At 34.8% G+C, this 15,333-nt stretch overlaps 3 protein-coding genes across 4 annotated transcripts in view; 2 read left to right on the top strand and 1 right to left on the bottom strand.

The window, feature by feature from the left end:
* The window catches only part of LOC140056278 (tRNA-dihydrouridine(20) synthase [NAD(P)+]-like), a 261,899-nt gene that overhangs the window by 168,848 nt on the left and 77,718 nt on the right, over positions 1–15,333 (top strand). The window lies entirely within an intron of this gene.
* LOC140056334 (uncharacterized) lies at positions 530–9,298 on the top strand. 2 transcript variants are annotated; one of them, XM_072101679.1, is made up of 10 exons: positions 530–565; positions 1,188–1,258; positions 1,584–1,874; positions 2,309–2,486; positions 3,162–3,310; positions 3,777–4,483; positions 4,775–4,944; positions 5,385–5,483; positions 5,780–5,942; positions 7,607–9,298. In XM_072101679.1, the coding sequence occupies exons 2-10, from the start codon at positions 1,196–1,198 to the stop codon at positions 7,698–7,700; spliced, it is 1,914 nt and encodes a 637-aa protein (XP_071957780.1). In that variant the 5' UTR covers positions 530–565; positions 1,188–1,195; the 3' UTR covers positions 7,701–9,298. The 2 variants fall into 2 exon arrangements, with proteins under 2 accessions (XP_071957780.1, XP_071957778.1); XM_072101677.1 differs by lacking the exon at positions 530–565 and having other exon boundaries at positions 1,155–1,258.
* Positions 12,709–13,893, bottom strand: LOC140057092 (large ribosomal subunit protein bL17m-like). Its single transcript, XM_072102630.1, has 3 exons — positions 13,655–13,893; positions 13,341–13,409; positions 12,709–13,097 (listed from the first exon to the last, which is right to left on the bottom strand). Exons 1-3 carry the CDS (start codon positions 13,805–13,807, stop codon positions 12,762–12,764), a joined length of 558 nt encoding a protein of 185 aa, XP_071958731.1. The 5' UTR covers positions 13,808–13,893; the 3' UTR covers positions 12,709–12,761.

Here is a 15,333-nt window from a genome sequence, read left to right as displayed (position 1 = left end):
GTGAATAACTATTATGTGACAATAAAATGACACATTCAAAAACAAATTTGAAAAAAACAAATTTCAGGGGGACAATATATCTTTAAAACCGTTACGTCAAAAAGCGAGCGGCGTTTTTTGTAGGAAAAATTTCTTGTTAACTTTTATTCCAATGACACTCAAAACCAAACTCTAGTCTAAAGTTAAGACAGAGTTAGGGAAATAAAACTAAACATCCTCTACGTGCCCAATTGAAACAATTATTTGAAAGATTATTTCTTTAAAATGATTAGTACATTTTTATAAAAAGTGTAAATATTAATTTATGGGTAGTTCTTATCTTTATGGGCCGTCCGTCTGACATTCCGGAAACGGAGGTCACAAAAACTTTGCATATTATGAATAAGCAATGATATGGGTCGCGATATTTTCAGCCAGCCAGTAGATTTCTCGCGTTTGATGTGTTTTCCTACTTAATCGCCGCAGTTCTGCTGTGGGTAGGTGCCGTGGTGTGTCGATGAAAATAGTAAATACACAGCCTAGCCTAATTAACTGATCAACTAGAGAGGCAAAAGGTTCACAAAAGGTATGAATGAGTTTGTAATTGAAATATAATACTTTCTACTTCTATACATCAATTTTACAATACTATTTGATAATGCAATGTTGTTTAAGAATCGTTTCATATTGTGCCAGTTGGTGAACCCTCGGCGCAGCATAAACAACAAGCAAGATCGTGCTGATCGGCCCGTGGATGCTGTGCGGGACGAGTCCACGACGTACAGCAAAAACTGTTCAAGGGCTTAGCGAATATAGATCTGATTTTTTTTCTTAACATATCTAAAATAAAAGTTAAAAATTCAGTGAAGTAAGTAAGCTGTCAGATTTATTTATTTTTTCCAACATATACAGAAAAGATGATGCTGATCTGATGAGGCAAGAAAAGTCTAATTTTTTGTCTGGAAGAAAAATCATGGTGATTACAAAAACATCATCGTGTGTGGAATCAAGAAGTGCATGCATTTTCATTTTTTTTAAACACATTATAAACATACTTATGATACTTAAAATGTATACTTTATACCATGCTATTTATAAATTCATCCATTAAAACATGTGTGTATTTTTTATTTATTTAAAAATTCTCATAAATAAATGTAGATTGTTTCAAAATCTAAAAAAAAAAACTTCTTTTTGTTTTTCTTCAGACTGAGTCATGCCTAAAATTTCACCTCATCAAAAACTTTTTCGGAGGTTTAGTGACCCAGCCTCTTTTCAGGTATGTTCATTTCACTTCAGTCGTTCACTTCAAGCGCTGCCGAAAATATATACAGCAAGACAATTGAAACATCAACCATTTAAGTGTTGTTCCCACTAGAATGCAAGGACGTAAGTAATTTGACCAATCACGATTCGATGGATCATCCATAAACATTTCATGATTGGTCAAATTGCTTGCGTCTTTGCGTTGCGTCTAAGTGGGAACCAAGCTTGAAATTAAATGACCAACTGAAAACTCTATTTGATATTCTACAATACTTATAACCATGTTTTCAAATTGATGATATATGCTGTAATTTTAACATTAAAATATTGTTCTTCAGAAAACCGAAATGAATTTATCCGATGATGAAGCTATTGCTGTATCATCCTCAACGATTGATGACAACGATATTGACCTCGTTAATTTACAAGGTCAGAGTGACAACCTAACTGATGACAATCAGTTGCGACGGCCAATGAATGCATTCTTGTTGTTCTGCAAGAGACATCGTGCTATCGTGAAGCAGAAACACCCGTGGTTGGATAACCGCTCTTGCACCAAGATGCTAGCAGACATGTGGGCTGTCTTGGATCCTGATGAAAAGAACAGATACTTACAGTTAGCTAGAGAGGTAACTTAAGCTCTGTCTACACTATCAAACTTTATATAACAAAAAAATGTGATGTTCCCATATATGGACATGATGATGTCCTATCACTACCATATTTGGGCATATCGCTACCATATTTGGGCACATCACACTTTTTTTGTCAAACTAGTTTGATAGTGTAGACAGCGCTTTATGCAATTTTATTTTGGGTTGTGTTTAAACTGTGTTTATGTCAGCATATTTTGTGCAACTGTGCATAAATTTGGTCAGTTGTATGGAGCGCTTATGTTGACAAAGTTGCTTTGAGTTGTTTTCAGTTCCATGTCAACATAAGGTCACCTTAAAATTGATCTGATTTGCTGTAACATCCATCCATCTTTTGTTCTCACCCCCTAACCCATTGTCTATCCAATGTGTATAGCATTTAACCAATTTACTAACATTTTTTGTCGCAGTGTAAGGCAGCTTTTATGAAAGCCCATCCGGACTACAAATGGTGTGGAACCAGTCGCCACAAATCAAACTCTAGTGCTTGCCCGGTATCGTCTAGGAAGGTGTTTCCCATGAAGGACGTGTCAAAGTTGAACCTTGGTCTTATCGCCAAAGAGGGCATTACAGTTGGTAAACTAGCAGGTAGGTAGAACCTCTCCTTTGGGACAACCCTATTTATGGGACAAGGAGCAATATCGGTTTTAACACTACAGCCAACTCCTATTCAGAGGACACCCTAAAGTTTGGTTCCCACTAACGACACAACGCAAAGACGTAACGCAGCGTAAGAGATTTGACCAGTCACATGCGATGGATTATTCGAACAGTGGCTTGTCATTGGTCAACTTGTTTGCATTGCGCATCTAGCATCTCTAGTGGAAACCACTTTTAAGGGGTCACTTTTGGTGTCCCCTCAATAGAGCTGTAGCTTGGTGGTTGTATTCCAATCCCAAGGTCCTGGGTTCAATCCTGACCTAGGTCCTGGGTTCAATCCTGACCTAGGTCCTGGGTTCAATCCTGACCTAGGTCCTGGGTTCAATCCTGACCTAGGTCCTGGGTTCAATCCTGACCTAGGTCCTGGGTTCAATCCTGACCTAGTGCCATGGTTGTAACTTATGACTCAATTCCACTCCCTAAGCCTTAAATGAGACTTAGTTTATAAGCACGATAAATTATAAAATAGTTTATCCATCCTGTTATTGGCGAGTTACTCGCTGTTGGATGCGTATGAAATAAAATAATAAATTGAAGAAAAAAAAATGTTACTAGTAGTTTGTCAAATTCGATGGCTACACTCTGATTTCATTTTTTATTTAGATCCTGAAAGCATGGGAGGTCTAAGCATGCTCTTACTAGCTGGACAACACGCCATGGTGAAACCAGAGAGTTCATCAGGGAGCTGCAAGCAAGAGGTTGAGGATGAAGAACCTGTTAGCCCAACATCGACTCTCTTTCAACTGGCTCAGGTAATGTCTAGTCTGGACTATCAAATTAGTTTTAACAAAAAAAGTGGCCAAATATGGTAGTAATATGATGTTATTGTGTCCATGTGCACATCAAATTTTTTGTCACATAAAGTGTGATAGTGTAGACAGAACTTGACAGACATAATTTGTTTAATTTTTATTATAATGAGAAATCTTCACAGTTGTTTTTTTATATATTTAGGCAAATTGCCAAGGATAACCAAAAGTGAATTAATTCACTATCCTTAAACGTGTCAATCCTGTTCTTAAGACAAACATAAACACAAGATCCTCTACATAAACAAAGTCTTATTACAAGTCTTTAGGAGTGGAGTTGTAAATTGTCATTAGAAAAAATCCTGACATATGACAGGACTTGAACCCAGGACCCTTGAATTGGTAGCCAAACATCATAACCCCCAACACCACACAACTACTAATATGCCATATGTGGTTTTTTTTTTAGATGTGCTCTGATCGCCTGCCAATGTCAGTTATGATGAAACGGAAGGAGAAGGAACAGTATGAGAGCAAGAAAAGTCCAAATTCTTCCACAAAATGTGAACAAAGTGATGATGAAGATGTTGCCTCTGCACATGGGTCGTGCAAGAAAAAGAGAAAGAAAGACTGTCACAGTAAAAAACGTTTAGATAAAAAAGACAATATAAAAAATAAGGAAACTTCTGATTGTTCAAAAGATGAAGAGTGTCAGAAAGCAGGATCAAAGATGAAAGGTAAAGGAAAGAAGAAAAAGAAATCCAAGAGTAAGGAGAAAGAAACAGACAAAAGCGCAAGTAAAAGCAAACCGAATTCATTAGATGAAAACGATGCGGATTGCGACGATAGGTTAGACGTACAAGACATGGACGATGACGGCACAAAGATCAAATCAGACAACGATCAAATTTCTGATGATGAGAGTGGGACTCCAAGACGGAGACAGTCATCGCGGTCGTGCAAAGGGCGTCTTTATCGTGAGTTTGTAATGGAAGGGATGTTGGAGACGTTGCAACGTCAAGAACGACCTTTCAACTGTAAGAAGACGTGGCGGCATGAGAACACAACTTTTACCGACGAGGAAGATATGATTTTCGAGCAAGAAATAGAGAAATGGCAGAAAACTGGTAAAAAGAGGCGGAGGAGGACAATCAGTGGGTGTGGTTCAAACATTATGTAAGTTTACACTAAGACGAAAGCTCTGTCCACACTATCAAACTAGTTTGACAAAAAAGTGTGATGTGCCCAAATATGGTAGTGATATACCCAAATATGGTAGTGGTATGACATCATCATGTCCATATATGGGCACATCAAATTCTTTTGTCACATAACTTTGATAGTGTAGACAGAGCTTCAAAACTTTATGTGACAAAAAAGGTGATGTAGGCAGAGCTTAAGAAAAAATAGACGAACTAACCATTGGTTAAAGTAAATGTATAACCAATTTAAATTTTGTTTCTCTAGTGATTATGGAGAAATAAATATCGAGGCAAAATTAGCAGCGTTACCTCAGTTGTCCATGGATCAGTTCCGACCCAAGACCAAAGCCCAACGATCAAAGAAGAGCGCCAAAATGTACAAGAACGCCATGTTTTTCAGAAAAGATGGTAAACATAAGAACAAGAACGAAAATGGTAAATTGTTATTCATTCTTAAACTTATTTTTACAGTGAAACTCATCATTTTGGACACCCCTATTCAGGGAACATCTCACTTAAGAGACACCCCTATTAAGGGACACGTATGGACACCTGTTTTCAGAGGACACTCCACTTAAAAGACCCTCCTATTAAGGCACTTTCCTGTAAACCAACACAGTATACAATTTAACACTACGGCCGACTCCTATTCAGAGGACATCCCTATTAAGGGGACAATTGGTCCGAATGTTGTCCCCTGAATAGAAGTTCTACTGTAGTTGTTCTTAAATTGAAATTTAATAATAATAATAATTATTCGGTCATCAATGTAAAAATAACCAGGAATGAGAATAGGCTAAAGCCCAAACAGATTCTGCACTTACTCCATCTCCAACTTGAATCGACCCTCATATCATAATGCTTTCTATTTTCAGCTATAATTAAACCAAGAAAGTTTGAACCAGAAATAAAAGGAAGCCGTAAACGAAAGGCAAAGAAATCGGCCATTATCCACTTAGTTCCACGATTAGAAGGTAAAATTTACAAAATAAAATATTTAAGTTTTTCGTCGAAATCTGCAGTAGGTGATTCTTCCATGGCCGAGTGGTTTTAACACGAACTTCCTCATTAAAGTCGATGTTCTAGTGGTATTAAGCTCTGTCTACACTATCAAACTAGTTTAACAAAAAAAAGTGTGATGATCCCAAATATAGTAGTGATATGCCCAAATATTGTAGTAATATGACATTATCATGTCCATATATGGGCACATCACATTATTTTGTCACATAAAGCTTTATGTTAATCAGTTCACTTTGGTTGTTATTAGATGGTTGTATTGAAGACACTAAAGACAATAACAATAGCAGAGTGCTGGATAATGAAAAAGCCACTGAAATTAATGAAGAATTTACCAAGATAAAAAATCCCTATCACAAATTTAGTTTAACAGACCTTGCAGAAGTGGCATCAAAGGAGGTGAAACCTTGCAGGTAAGAGAGGCTAAAAATGCATGTACAGTAAAACCTCTATTAAGGGGACACCTTTGGGACCCACCAGTGTCCCCTTGATAGAGATGCTGAAATGCATGTACAGTAAAACCTCTATTAAGGGGACACCTTTGGGACCCACCAGTGTCCCCTTGATAGAAATACTGAAATGCATGTACAGTAAAACCTCTATTAAGGGGACACCTTTGGGACCCACCAGTGTCCCCTTGATAGAGATACTGAAATGCATGTACAGTAAAACCTCTATTAAGGGGACACCTTTGGGACCCACCAGTGTCCCCTTGATAGAGATGCTGAAATGCATGTACAGTAAAACCTCATTTTAAGGGGACACCTTTGGGACCCACCAGTGTCCCCTTGATAGAGATGCTGAAATGCATGTACAGTAAAACCTCTATTAAGGGGACACCTTTGGGACCCACCAGTGTCCCCTTGATAGAAATACTGAAATGTATGTACAGTAAAACCTCTATTAAGGGGACACCTTTGGGACCCACCAGTGTCCCCTTGATAGAGATACTGAAATGCATGTACAGTAAAACCTCTATTAAGGGGACACCTTTGGGACCCACCTTTGGGACCCACCAGTGTCCCCTTGATAGAAATACTGAAATGCATGTACAGTAAAATCTCTATTAAGGGGACACCTTTGGGACCCACCAGTGTCCCCTTGATAGAAATACTGAAATGCATGTATAGTAAAACCTCTATTAAGGGGACACCTTTGGGACCCACCAGTGTCCCCTTGATAGAAATACTGAAATGCATGTACAGTAAAACCTCTATTAAGGGGACACCTTTGGGACCCACCAGTGTCCCCTTGATAGAAATACTGAAATGCATGTACAGTAAAACCTCTATTAAGGGGACACCTTTGGGACCCACCAGTGTCCCCTTGATAGAGATACTGAAATACATGTACAGTAAAACCTCTATTAAGGGGACACCTTTGTGACCCACCAGTGTCCCCTTGATAGAGATACTGAAATGCATGTATAGTAAAACCTCTATTAAGGGGACACCTTTGGGACCCACCAGTGTCCCCTTGATAGAAATACTGAAATGCATGTATAGTAAAACCTCTATTAAGGGGACACCTTTGGGACCCACCAGTGTACCCACTTGATAGAGATGCTAAAAATGCCGTGGGGTGGTTTCCCGAATGATCGTAAAATCAAAACGGTACTGGGTATGACCAACTAGCGTTCTTGTCACCAACTAGTCATCCATTCATAGAAGTACTGATGTACAGTAGTAGCCTATCTGTACGGTGACCATAGAAATGTGACCCGAGACATGACTAACTACGACTTTTAGTTGATAGAAGATTGAAAAAATTGTTAAGAAGAGTTGTACTGTATGTGGATGTTTAAGGAAATTATGTCAATAATGTTTACACACTAGGCATCCTTGGGGACCCAACAAACTGTCCCCTTTATGGAGTGTACCTTGAATATGAATTCCTTGTTCATTTCACAGGAAAGTATCCCCTCAGTAGGGGTCACCCTGAATAGAGGTTCCATATAGGGGACACTCACCTGTGAAGAAACGACGGCCATTTACGAAACGCATTTTTATTATCTCTGTATATTTAATTCTTGTGTGTTAATCCTAATGGTACAATTTCTATTTTTATTTACGATCAGTTCAAATATTGTTAGTATGAATGTACACAAGCCAACCAAACCATCTGCCATCACATCCACTGGTATTCATCGTCCTCCTCTAATGGTGCCATAATCATCCTCCATGTTACCACCAAACCCATGAATATCCAACTCAGTCTTGCCTTTTACAGTGGTGCATTTCAACCAGAACAAACGAGGTACGTTATTAAATGTCTGATTTGTCTCAAGACAAAAAATTGTATAGGTTAATAAATAGAATGCCAAATATGGAATTTTGTACAGTAGCCAAATGATTAAATATTTGGCTTGAATTATGACAATCGGAATTTTTTATAAGAAAATTCTATTTATTATATTATGAAAATGATGAAATCAGTTTTGACAACAGATGTATGTCATATATGTGGACATTTGTGCATTTGAAAATTTCTCTCGAAAACCTGGATAAATTATGAAACGAGAATGGAATAAAGTTATCAATTGTTTCTAAACTAAAATTGCTACGGCAGTACTAAAGCGTTTCTGTTGGGATTCACTACATGCTTGAGCAGTCAATTGCGGGAAAAAAAACGGAATTGAAAACGTTCGAAAATTGTAATGTTCTGACATCAGGTTTTTACAAATTCTTCATCGCTGAAAATAAACGGTAAACAAAAGGAGAGAGGAGAAAAAAATAAGAATTTTGCAGATTTCATAAATTCATTGCATATTGAAAAGGAAAGCGGGACAAGAAAAGTTTTGTTGAAACCTGTAAACCGTGTTTGTGACTCTGATCATGTTTTTCCGCGATCGTTCATCGTAATTACAGAAAAATGACCGTTGTTACTCAAATAACGCTTAAAATGAAGGAGTTCACAGCATGGTTTCGTAGGTTGGTGCAAGTGCAATATAAAAGGTTTCTATACAAGGACCTATAGCGAGTATATCTAAATTTTAATACTTTATTTTATCAATTCCGTCACCAAGCTAGTAGACGCCATTTTACACTGCCAACAAAACTGGAGAACAAGTATTGTGAAAAAAATGTTTTCATCGTAAAGAATAATTTCAACCCATGTCTACTATACCTGGTTTCAATAGACAAGACACTACGATCATTTTTTGAACAGTGGAAGAACCTTTAATAACTAGTTAGTGATGTTCCTTTCTTGGCACCACGAATGGTTTGACACTTTTCGATCAAACTTTGTGCAGATATACGTTACAATACCAGTTTTCTGTGGTACGAAAATTTGCAGCACAAATTATGTCCTGTTGTTTTTTACAATTGACTTTTTTCTTCATATAATTGTTTTGATGTCAATGAATATTTATGCATTTGAAGTATTACATTACAGGGTGCAAAGGTTATTACAGTATATTTATTTAGTGAAAGATAATTTGGAATTTACAAATCTCCAGAGCGGAAAAGAAATTGCCTAGTAGTAGGAGTGGTCAATTCCTCCATGGAGGATAGTAATAGTAACCTTTAAATTTCATGTAACACCAATGTGCTAGACTTCACAGCTGTCAAGTCAAAAAGTCATTTTAAATGTTAGGTTTGTAGTCATGTGGTGCGGAAACACAACTGTTAACAGCTGATTTTGCTTTGAAGCGAAACACAACAAGCTAATCGGAATAGGGAAACATTTTTACACTATTAATGGTTTAGTAAATTACATAAACTTCAGTGTATCACAAAATTACTAAAGTCTACCAAAACCATTATAGCGCCCTCTATTTTATAAACTTAAGAAGTTTTATACATTATTTAATATAACATTTTGTGTCTGAGATGTTTTTATACTTTTTCAGACATATTTTTTTTATTTAGTTTATAAGTGGTAGTCTGTAACACTAAGGGCCTGTTCAGACCAACAGAATTATGCTTTCATTTCGTACGAAGCGTACAACTCTGAACCAGGGAAAGATTAATGGAAGCCACCTCTTACGAAACTGACCGTTCCTTCATTACAAAAGCTCAAGGTACTAGATTACTGTACGACGCTTATAATACGGAAGTCATGTATCAATGATTTTGACCTCCAACCAATTAATTAATTTTACTCTTGCGCTAGTTAATCGAGTCTGAACACTTTGCTGTTAAGACAATGTGACCTTTACCATAGATCTAAACATCATACTGTTAGAGTTGAAATGAAGGTGTTAGACAATCCTATCTTATACTATTCACAGCCATAGAATTACTAAGCAATGTCAATAACCTTCAGATATTTAAGTATTGTGGTAATGTTATCTCAATGCTGATATGTCATGAGAACTGTATGGATGGACATCCTTAGATTGTTGTCAAAATATATGAAACATGAATAATATATCACTCATAAAATTAGCCTGACCTGGTTTTAGTACTGTGTATGCTCAAAGCAACTGAAAATACAGACAATAAACAATCAAAGAAAAACTATAAAATGGGTCAAGTATAGGTCATCTGATGACAAACTCTTCTTGCATTACTATTATTACAGAATTGCTTTGATACCAAGGTTTCTCAAGTAAAACTGTAGCAGACAATCAAAAAAGAATTTATTGCTTTGTGGAAATAGCGTGGCCACTTGTGGTCGAAATTCTTTAGGCCCAGTGGCCGTATTCACCTTCACACTTAGGCTAAGGCAAACACTTATCCTTAAAATTTGGAAAAATATCCTATTTAAGTAAAATATTTTAAGGGAAATATCTCACTTAAGTTTGATTGGTAAATTATTTATTGGTACCTTTTTTTAAATAATGAAACCACCACCGACCCTCTCAAAATGTTTGATCCTCCTACCATTACCTACACACTAAATGTACAGTATGTAACATGCTACAGTAATTGTTACTATTTTTAGATCTAGCAGCCAAAGTTTTATTTATTCAAATAATATTGAATATAAAGAAAAAGAGATGTTTTTTAAAGTTGCAATAATGTAAGTTTAAAACTGTTTTAAACTTAATTAAATATATTGATTTGTTTTTTTTTCACACAAATGTTTTTTGGGTTGTTTTTTTTTTTGTAGAGAGTTTTATATGTTTTTGAAATCGTACAATGTGAATTAAAGAATTTAACTGGGAGTTGTAAATCTAAGTAACGTGAAACAACTCCCTGATTTAATATTCCAAATATGGTGTTATAATTTAGCTAAATGTATTTATTTTTATTTACAGAGCACTACCATTTTTTGTAATTTATGATTTAATCATATTTTTTTTTCAATTACCTCAATAAATTTTTATTTTATCATTGTAAATTTATATATTATTATACTGTACATTTATGTTGGTTTATTTTAATATTTTGAACTAAAATTTAACTTTTTGTAAAAATATTTATGTATATTAAATGAGTATGACCAGAAGATAGGATTTTGTCATCACAGTACCCGTATAAACGATGTATTATAATTAAAGTATTCTATAATATTGTGTTTTTGATGGTTGAAAATGATTCAATCAATGGTCTGTTTCTGCTGCATAACTATGAATAATCGTTTAGATTAGAAAATAGAATATTACAAAAATTTCTGCTAAATGTGTGCTCTGACAAAATTGTTTTAAAATCAGTGAGCATCTGGTTACATGGCAGCACGGAATTGATTCGTTTTTTTTTTAACTGTTATTTTCACGCTGCCATTTAACCGGTAATTGAACATTTTTACCACACAGTTATAATAATCTGTTATTTTTTCGCATCAGAAACAGACTCTAACATAAGGCTCAATAACAATATTACAAATATTGTGGTGGAAAGAGAAAAAAAACTGCCACAAAATATGTCTATGTATGTCCAATAATCACTGATTATGTTATTTACCAATATAAATATGTAAAAATGATGTTATGGTGCTGACCTAACAGCATTGTAATTTGATTCCAGATGTTCACAATTGTCTGTCTACACTATCAAACTTTATGTGACAAAAAAAGTGTGATGTGCCCAAATATGGTAGTGATATACTTGGTAGTGATATGACATCATCATTTTCATATATGGGCACATCACACTTTTTTGTCACATAAAGTTTGATAGTGTCGACAGAGCTCAAGTTTGTTTTTATAATTTTTATGTAACCGATGATACAGTTATTTTTAGGCTCCCAATACCGTACACTCTAAAAAATGCAGTAACTGAGCTACACCATTTTTAATTCTGGTTAGAGCGCGGATTTATTCAAGTAATTCACTCAAAACCCGCAATACAATGTGTTGGCAATTTTCGAGCCAGTGTGCTTGACGGAATAAAATTGAATTGTTTGTTCCTAAATGTTGATCACACAACCCAGTTGAAATATTGTATCAGTAATCCATCTTAGAACAAGATTACTTCAGTAATTCTTGAAGAACGTAAACCTCGTAAATTTGCACGTGGTTAATTAATTACACGTTTGTTTTAAATGTATAACATTATCCTGTATATGCAGAGAGGGCATATTATATATTATTTATTATTAATAAAATTAACGCCCATCTCGCGATCTTCGGAAATGTCAATACATATTTTATTATATTTTATGGATAACAATCGTTATATTATTATTCATTTACATATTTGTAAAATAGAATTATATTACTAGAAATGAAAGATTTATGCAGTAGTAGTTGGTAGTAACAATGCATGCTCAACATTGCTATGACAATACACATAGTATTATTTTTAATTACTGTAATTAATAATAGTAATAAACAATCTTAAGCTAACATGTTTTTTATCGATTTTGTTTGTAATATTTAAGAACTACTTCATACTTTTTATTTTATTACAACGCAAATTTCAACTTTATATATTTGAACCCCTCGTTTGGGACACTCTGTTAAGGCCGACAATCCTGTGTTAAGGCAAATTTACACAAACGAACAATAAACGGTAATAATAATACAGGATCTGTGCAATTCCTTTATACACAATGTGGAGCGGATGGGCGGTTTCCGCAAAGGACAGATTCTACTAGGACAAGCTATGCGGTTTTCCGCTTAATGTTACCGCTTGTCTGTGTCAATTTGCCTCTAAGAGGACATTTTCCTGTGAGCAGTTTAACACTATACAGCAAGTTGTTATTAAGTAGCCCTCTGAGTTACAAACAGAAACAAACCAATCTGCATTTTTTTTGTAATAGAATTATTTTTATTTATTTACTACATTTTTAGGACAGCCAATTATTATTCACACAGAGAAGAAAATCAACCAATAACATATTCATACTGTTGTACCTTCACTGCTACTCTTAGCGGCAATATTCGCACCCTCAATGTCTTTCGTAGAGGGCGGCTTTACACTACTAGCTTCTAATTTCCCAGAGTTCTTTAGATCGGCCATAGCTCCGCGAATCAGCTGATTTATTATCCAATCAGGATTCTTTTTTTTTTCGGGCCTTAGCGGTGGGTATGGATTTCCTTTGTATTCAATAAAAGCAGTTGGGATTCCGTTCTCATTATAACCTGGAACTTTGAGTAGCCTCGTGTACGGGCCAGATTTGTTCCTTTCAAACCGCGGTACTAACACTTTAAATAGTTTGTGAATTAATTGTTTTTCCTGAAAGATCAAAGAGACAATCAAAATTAAGTTTAATTTAATTATAATAATAATAAAAAAAAAATGTTCACAATGATTTAATTTGAAGTACCGTACAGCTGTATATATGCTATTAAAATTAGGGTTTACCTCAACCTCCTCAACAATTTATTTTGTTTTCAATTACAATACAAGCCTAGTCTAGGAGTGCTAAAGTAAACCAGTTGCCTTTCCCCCAACTATACGCCACTGATCATCACTTACATAGAGGTAATAGTCTGCTAGTTTCATTGCTGTTGGATCGCTATCACCTTTTTTTGCAACATTTATCAGCTGAAACAAAAATACAATACAACATTATGATTTAATAATATTATTTATTAAAATATTTTTTTAATTTAACGCTAGTTTACAATTTTTGTATCAGTTCTTTAAAATAAAATATATTTAAAAAATGATTAATGGACTTGTGAAAGGTCTGTTGACATTAAAAACATTATAAAACGCTAGGCCTAAGTCACCGCTTGTTGGGCATCGCATTATAGAAAGGCATGCGATATGCTGCATGCAGTATTTACCCGTTCTGCATATTTCTGTGTCTCGTGCGCTAGGCCGTAAGTAGTCTCGAGCCGTTCGTATTTTACAAGGTTCATAACTAATCCTTGCATTAACTTAATTCGTTCCTTTGGACCTCCGGCTAGTCGCCTGTATGGTTTAAAACGTCGCAACATTTTGAAAAACGTAAATATTTGTGTTATTTGCTGCAGTTCAAATTAAATCTTTTCTTCTTTCACATGTAGGCTGCCATTTTGTTTGTTTGTTGTTGATTAATTCAATGTTGATTTCTGTGAATAGAGGGCGTTGTATTTTAAATTTGAAATTCATTTACTCATATTCATAATTCAATACAATTTAATGAAAAGGAGTAGAAACAATCATACTTATATTTTTTCTAAAAAACCTATAAATTAAAATATTCTTCAGATATGACATGGAGTTGTAAAACCATATGGAGAAATAAATTAGGCTTATTTCAACTTCAATATAAAATTTATAATATAAAAATAACGCTTAAAAGAGAACGACGTTTCGACTCCATCATGGGGTCATTATCAAGTCCAATGAATAAAATATAAAACAACAACTAAATATAAAATTTAATGACAAAAAGAGAGATCGACGTTTCGGTACCATCATAGAACCATTTTCAAGATCAAGTGAATACAAAACAATAATAATTATGTGCACTAAGCACCAAAGTTGGTGACAGGAAATGCTAATTGAGGGCTAATTCAATTCTGAGTCTCACCATGAACGTATCTCACGTTTGAGCTAACTGGAGGTGTGTTGACTATTTTTTAATCATAATCTATTGACCATAGGCCTATTATGACTAATGTATGAATGTTCCCAGTGTTTAATATTGTTCAAAACAATTACGAGTTCCTGTATAATTATAATAAAGCATATATTGTTTTAAAATAGCATAGGTACGTAGTAGGTAATTGTTTCAAAAGTAGGCCTAACACATTATCAAATCATTTAGTATGGTACTTTGTTATATTTTGTTTACTTTGGACGCACCTTCACAAGTTGAAGGGTGCCACTGATAACAAAATGCAGTGCCAATAAATTATTATTATATAATATAAAACTGACTCAAAATAGCGAGAGAGGCAAGCCATGATTCAAAGTTTCGATCTTTATTTCGATGATAAAATAAAAAATGGTATAAATTACATTCATTATGATAATATACTGTACTTATAAAACAATCCGACAAGCATTTTTTATAATTATAATAAAAAAAAAGGTCATTAATTTAATCAAGGGTGTTTTTCCAAGTATGAGTTTATTCCGTAAAATTGTGCTCTAATGCTGGCCTAATATTAAATACTAATATACAAATTTTATTGCTTTTTAAATTTATTATATTAGAGAATTATTACACCTATTTTATTGTAGGCCTACTTCCCGCCCTCTTTTTGTCATAATCCATTGTTTGTTTATGGATGCTTATAAGCTCATTGTAAGCCCATTGTTGACAATCACAAAGCGGTCCGCTGCAGCCACGATCCCCTAATCACCAAAGATCAATTAACGCCGCTTTGATTATGCTAATTAATGGTCAATAAGAAGATAAATGTGCTTTTGTTGTGCCGCTTGTTTCTTTTAATGCAAATGGATAAATTACTGGATTATGTTTTAGTGCATAATTGATTAATTGAGGCGTATTCAACAATTGCTGTGAAATAAA

This window comes from Antedon mediterranea, chromosome 8 (genome assembly GCF_964355755.1).
Source record: "Antedon mediterranea chromosome 8, ecAntMedi1.1, whole genome shotgun sequence".
NCBI classification, from domain to species: Eukaryota; Metazoa; Echinodermata; class Crinoidea; order Comatulida; family Antedonidae; genus Antedon; species Antedon mediterranea.
The sequence above is the reverse complement of the archived record's forward strand: the minus strand, read 5'-3'. Positions and strand labels throughout refer to the sequence as shown.